General features: G+C 42.7%; 1 protein-coding gene across 2 annotated transcripts in view; it reads right to left on the bottom strand.

Moving 5' to 3' along the window:
* Positions 1-6,417, bottom strand: part of MOB4 (MOB family member 4, phocein) — a 42,170-nt gene that overhangs the window by 27,528 nt on the left and 8,225 nt on the right. For both annotated transcript variants that reach the window (XM_017869309.1, XM_017869310.1), the window contains exon 2: positions 1,021-1,083. In XM_017869309.1, the coding sequence (XP_017724798.1) occupies positions 1,021-1,083 (63 nt within the window). The remainder of the gene's footprint in view (positions 1-1,020; positions 1,084-6,417) is intronic.

Genomic DNA, 6,417 nt, shown 5'->3' with positions numbered 1-6,417 from the left:
GCCTCCCAAAGTGCTGGGATTACAGGCTTGAGCCACCGCGCCCGGCCAAAACAAAAAAAATTTAACCGATGCCTAATCCAATACACTAGTATGCTTCAATGTATATTATCTTTTTATTCGCACCTTAATGAAATCCTATTTTGGTTTGTTTGTTTTTTTTTGAGACAGAGTCTCGCTGTTGGCCAGGCTGGAGTGCAGTGGTACAATCTCGGCTCACTGCAGCCTCCACCTCTTGGTTTCAAGCGATTCTCCTGCCTCAGCCTCCCGAGTAGCTGGGACTACAGGCACGTGCCACCACGCCTGTCTAATTTTTTGTGTTTTTAGTAGAGATGGGGTTTCACCATGTTAGCCAGGATGGTCTCGATCTCCTGACCTGGTGATCCACCCACCTCGGCCTCCCAAAGTGCTGGGATTACAGCTGTGAGCCACCGCCCCTGGGCTATTTTTATTTTTTTAAGAGACAAGATCTTACTCTGTCACCCAGGTTGAAGTACAGTGGCACAATCATAGCTCATTAGACCCTTGAAGTAGGATCAAGTGATCCCTCCACCTCAGACTCCCTAGCTACTGGCACTACAGGTGTGCGCCACCATGCCTGGCTAATTTATCTTTTTGTAGAAACAGGGTCTTGCTATGTTGCTCACGCTGGTCTTGAACTCCTGGCCTCAAGTGATTGGCCTCCCACCTCAGCTTCCCAAAGTGCTGGCAGCCACAGTGCCCAGTTTAATATGCCATCTTAAAACAAAATGAGGGTCGACTAAACTTTTAAATAGGCATTCCATTAATTCAGTGGAATCTTGTCTATGCTAAAAGATGTAAGAATACTTAACTACATCAAAGAGGTAAAATGCTTAGGTTATTGGAGTTGTAAAAGGAACTATTTTTTTTGTTTTGTTTTGTGAAAGAGCACACTTCATTGGGAAGCAGACTGCTGCACACTGACCAACAGACAAAGGCCACCCAATGGGCACTTACACGTCGTACTCCAAGACACAGGGTGAAAGAAACTATTTTTATTACCTGTTGAACAGCTAGTGTACTGTCCATTTCATCAAAGGATTCATCAGGCCAATTATAGAAATCCTACAAAAATAAATTCACAGTTAAAGCACATACAAAATACTATTATGATTAACATCAATACTTAATAAAGATCCAAAGCTCACACTGGAGGGGAAGAAAAAACTTTTGCAATGTAATTATCAGTGAAATAAGGAAATAAATTTTATTCAATTTTTATTTTTCAGGGACAGTGTCTCACTCTGTAGCCCATGCTGGTGTACAGTGGCACAATTGTAGCTCACTACAGCCTCAAACTCCTGGGTGTAAGCAATCATCCCACCTCAACCTCTCACCTTAGCTGCCCTATTCTTAGGATTATAGTCCTGACCCACTGCGCCTGGCTATTTGTTTTTTAAATGAATATCAAGATTTTATTTAAATGAACTACAAATTATGTTTTTTCCAATCACAAATTCCTCAAATATAGCTCCCATAAACCTTTAATGTATTACTTAATTGGGGAGATAAGTCTATCACTTTTTTGTTTATGATGGTTAAATATCTCTCAAAAAGTTACAATGAAAAAAGAAATCTCCAGACACCAAAAAGCAAATCAGATTTTTACCAAAAGAAAATAGCTAGCATTAGTAACTAATTTATTGCTCCATAAGTATTATTATGATGATGATGAGATGGGAGTCTCGCTCTGTCACCAGGCTGGAGTGCAGTCGTGTAATCTCAGCTCACTGCAACCTCCGCCTCCTGGGTTCAAGCGATTCTCTTGCCTCAGCCTCCCAAGTAGCTGGGACTACAGGTGCACACCACCACGTTCAGCTAATTTTTGTATTTTTTGTAGAGACGGGGTTTCACCATGTTGGCCAGGATGGTCTCGATCTCTTGACCTTGCGATCCGCCCACCTCGGCCTCCCAAAGTGCTGGGATTACAGGCCTGAGCCACCATGCCAGATGCATAAGTATTATTTTAAGCAGAAATTATAAATTATTCTTCTTATTCCAAATAGTTTTAAATTTCTAAATCAAAATATGGGCACCATTAAAAAGTAATCATCAGGCTGGGCACGGTGGCTTACACCACTAATCCTAGCACTTTGGGAGGCTGAGGCGGAAGGATCACTTGAGGTCAGGAGTTCGAGACCAGCCTGGCCAACATGATGAAACCCTATCTCTACTAAAAATACAAAAAATAGCCGGGCATGGTGGTATGCACCTGTAATCCCAACTACTCAGGAGGCTGAGGCAGGAGAACTGCTTGAACCAGGGAGGCGGAAGTTGTGGTCAATCAAGATCATACCACTGCACTCTGGCCTGGGTGACAGAGCGAGACTCCATCTCAAAAAAAAAAAAAAAAAAAGGCCGGGCGGGGGGGCTCAAGCCTGTAATCCCAGCACTTTGGGAGGNACCTAAGCAAAAGGAAAGACATCTTGTGTGCATGAATAAGAAGGCTTAATATTGTTAAGATGTCAACGCTACCTAAAGCAATCTAGAGATACGAGACAATCTCCAGCTAAATTCCAATTGACACCCCCCCTTTTTTTGCAGATACAGAAAAGGTGATCCTCAAATTTATATGGAATTGCAAGGGTTTCTGAATAAACAAAAAAAAATCTTGAAAATAAAGAACAAATTTGGTTAGAGCATGGTGGCTCATGCCTGTAATCCCAGCCGAGGCAAGAGGATCACCTGAGCCCAAGAGTTCAAAACCAACTTGGGCAACACAGCAAGATTCTGTCTCTATTAAGAAAAATAAAATAAGGAACGAAGTTGGAGGATTCACACTTCTTGAGTTCAAAACTTACTACAAAGCTACAGTAATCAAACACTGTGTGATACTGGCATAAGGACAGACATACAGACAAAAAGAAATAAATAAAGAACCCAGAAATAACGTGTCACATACACGGCCAAACGATTTTGACAAGGCTGCTGAGACCATTCAATAAAGAAAGGAAAAGCATTTAAACCATTTTTAAGTGTACAGTTCAGTGGCATTAATTATATTCCCAGTGTTGAGCAAAGAAAAACCCTGGGCCTAACAGCTTCACTAGTAAACATTTAAAGAAAATACCAAACATTCAAAGAAAAACTAATGCCAGGAGCGATGGCTCACACCTGTAATCCCAGCACTTTGGGAAGCCAAGGTGGGTAGATCACGAGGTCTGGAGTTCAAGACTGACCTGGCCAAGATGGCGAAATCCCATCTCCAACTAAAACTACAAAAATTAACCAGGTGCAGTGGCGGGCGCCTGTAATCCCACCTACTCAGGAGGCTGAGGTAGGAGAATCGCTTGAATCCAGGTGGCGGAGACTGCAGTGAGTTGAGGTCATACCACTGCACTCCAGCCTGGCCTGGGCAACAGAGTGAGACTCTGTCTCACAAAAAAAAAAAAAAAAAAAAAAAAAAAAAAAAAAAAAAAAAAAAGAAAACTAGCACCACCTTGTCAAAATCTTCCAAAAAATTGAAAAGGGGGGAATACTTTCTAACTCATTCTATAATGCCATCATTGTCCTGACACCAAAGCCAAAGACACTATTAAAACTACAAACTGATATCCCTCATGAACACCAAAGCAAAATTCTCAATAAAATACCAGCAAATCAAATTCAGTAGCATATTGAAAGGTTTTTATACACCATGACCAAGTGGAATTTATTCCTGGAACACAAGAAATACAAAAATGGTTTAACATCCAAAAAAAAAAAAATCAATCAATATATCACATTAACAGAATGAATGGGCCGAGCATGGTGGCTCACGCCTGTAATCCCAACACTCTGAGAAGCCAAGGTGGGTAGATCACAAGGTCAGGAGTTCGAGACCAGCCTGGCCAACACGGTGAAACCCCATCTCTACTAAAAATACAAAATTAGCCAGGTGTGGTGGCACACGCCTGCAATCCCAGCTAGGAGGCTGAGGCAGGAGAGTCACTTGAACCCAGGAGGTGGAGGTTGCAGTGAGCGGAGATCATGCTATTGCACTCCAGCCTGGGCAAAAAGAGCAAAACCCAAACTTAAGAAAAAAAGAAAAAAAAAACAGAATGAATGAAAAAGAAACACATGATATTTTGGCCAGGCGTGGTGGCTCACACCTGTAATTCCAGCACTTTGGGAGGCTGAGGTGGGCGGATCATGAGGTCAAGAGATCAAGACCATCCTGGCCAACATGGTGAAACTCCATCTCTACTAAAAACACAAAAATCGGCTGGGTGTAGTGGCGCATGCCTGTAGACTCAGCTACTCAGGAGGCTGACGCAGGAGAATTGCTTGAACCTGGGAGACAGAGGTTGCAGTGAGCCGAGATCACACCACTGCACTGCAGCCTGGTGACAGAGTGAGACTGTCTCACAAAAAAAAAAAAATAAGAAAAAGAAACACATGATCATCTCAATAGGTGCAGCAAAAGCATTTGACCAAATTTAACACCATTTTATGATCTAAAAAGCACTGAATGAACTACAAATAAAGGAAATAACTTCAATATAATAAAGATCATATATGAAAAATCCATGGTGAACATCATACTCAACAGTGAAAAACTAAAAGCTCTCCTCTAAGATCAGGAAGAAGACAAAGATGCCCTCTTTCACCACTTTTATTCAAAGTAGTACTGAAAGGTCTAGCCAGAGCAATTAGGCAAGAAAAAGAAAACAGATCTACATTGGAGAAGTAAAATTATCTGTTTGCAGATGACATGGTCTCATATGTAGAAAACCCTAAGGATTTCACATCCAAAAAACCTGCAAGAATAAATGAACAAATTCAACAAAGTAACAGGACACTTCCCCCTATTTTTAAAGAAAAAACCATCTGTACATTTTTCTTCAAAATTTAACCAATTTCTAGGCATACAGCTAGATCTATGTTTATATTCCTTTATCTTCCACAAGGTCTAACTCATTGCTAGGTATATAATGAAAACCCAATAAATACTTGCTGATTGAACAGCACTTTTTCTTTCTTTTTTTTTTTGAGATAGGGTCTCACTCTGTCACCAGCCTGGAGTGCAGTGGCACAATCACAGCTCACCGTTAACCCTAACTCCTGGGCTCAAGCTATCCTCCCACCTCAGCCTCCTAAGTAGCTAGGACTACAAGTTCACACCACCTAGCCTAACCGTTTTTCTTTTTTGCAGACACAGGGTCTCACTATATTGTCCAAGCTGGTTTCAAACTCCCGGCCTCAAACTGATCCTCCCTCCTCGGCCTCCCAAAGTACTGAGATTACAGGTGTCAGCCACCACGCCTAGATGGGTGGTGCTTTTTTTTGTTTTGTTTTTTTTTTTTTTTTTTTTTTTTTTTGAGGCGGAGTCTCGCTCTGTCGCCCCGGCTGGAGTGCAGTGGCCGGATCTCAGCTCACTGCAAGCTCCGCCTCCCGGGTTTATGCCATTCTCCTGCCTCAGCCTCCCGAGTAGCTGGGACTACAAGCACATGCCACATCGCCCAGCTAATTTTGTATTTTAGCAGAGACAGCGTTTCACCATGTTAGCCAGGATGGTCTCGCTCTCCTGACCTCGTGATCCACCCGTCTCAGCCTCCCAAAGTGCTGGGATTACAGGCTTGAGCCACCGCGCCCGGCTAGATGGGTGGTTTTTAATGCTCCAATAATTCAACTATATGTTTCTTTTATTTTCTAAGATCTTCAAATAACATAATAAATCCAAATAGCTATCTACTTGTTTTTTTTTTTTTTTTTTTGAGATGGAGTCTTGCTCTCTCCCCCAGGCTGGAGTGCAGTGGCATGATCTTGGCTCACTGCAAGCTCCGCTGCCTGGGTTCACACCATTCTCTTGCCTCAGCCTCCCAAGTAGCTGGGACTACAGACGCCCAGCTAATTTTTTTGTATTTTTAGTAGAGACGGGGTTTCACCATCCTAGCCAGAATGGTCTCGATCTCCTGACCTCGTGATCTGCCCACCTCGGCCTCCCAAAGTGCTGGGATTACAGGCGTAAGCCACCACACCTAGCCAGCTATCTACTTTTACTATCTGGCTATCAAAATGAAGCCAAACAGCCTCCATTTATGGTATATTTTCCCTTTAAAAATGTTATCAGCCAGGGCAACATGGTGAAACCCCTTCTCTACAAAAAAGTTAGCCAGATGTGGTAGTATGTACCTATAGTCCCAGCTACTTGGAAGGCTGAGGCTGAGGCAGAAGAATCAGCTGAGTCCAGGAAGTTGAGGCTACAGTGTGGCATGCTCGAGCCACTGCACTCCAGTCTAGGCGACAGAGTGAGACCCCCATCTCAAAAAAAAAAAAAAAAAAGACAAGTGCAGTGATTCACACTTGCAATCCCAGCACTTTGGGAGGCCATGGGGGGTGGACTGCTTGAGCCCAGGAGTTCAAGGTGGGCAACATGGCAAAACCCTGTCTCTACTAAAATTCAAAACAAAAAAAATT

Source organism: Rhinopithecus bieti, unplaced genomic scaffold (genome assembly GCF_001698545.2).
Source record: "Rhinopithecus bieti isolate Rb0 unplaced genomic scaffold, ASM169854v2 scaffold_2572, whole genome shotgun sequence".
In the NCBI taxonomy this organism is placed as follows: Eukaryota; Metazoa; Chordata; class Mammalia; order Primates; family Cercopithecidae; genus Rhinopithecus; species Rhinopithecus bieti.
Note: the sequence above shows the minus strand (reverse complement) of the source record. Positions and strands in the feature narration are given on the sequence as shown.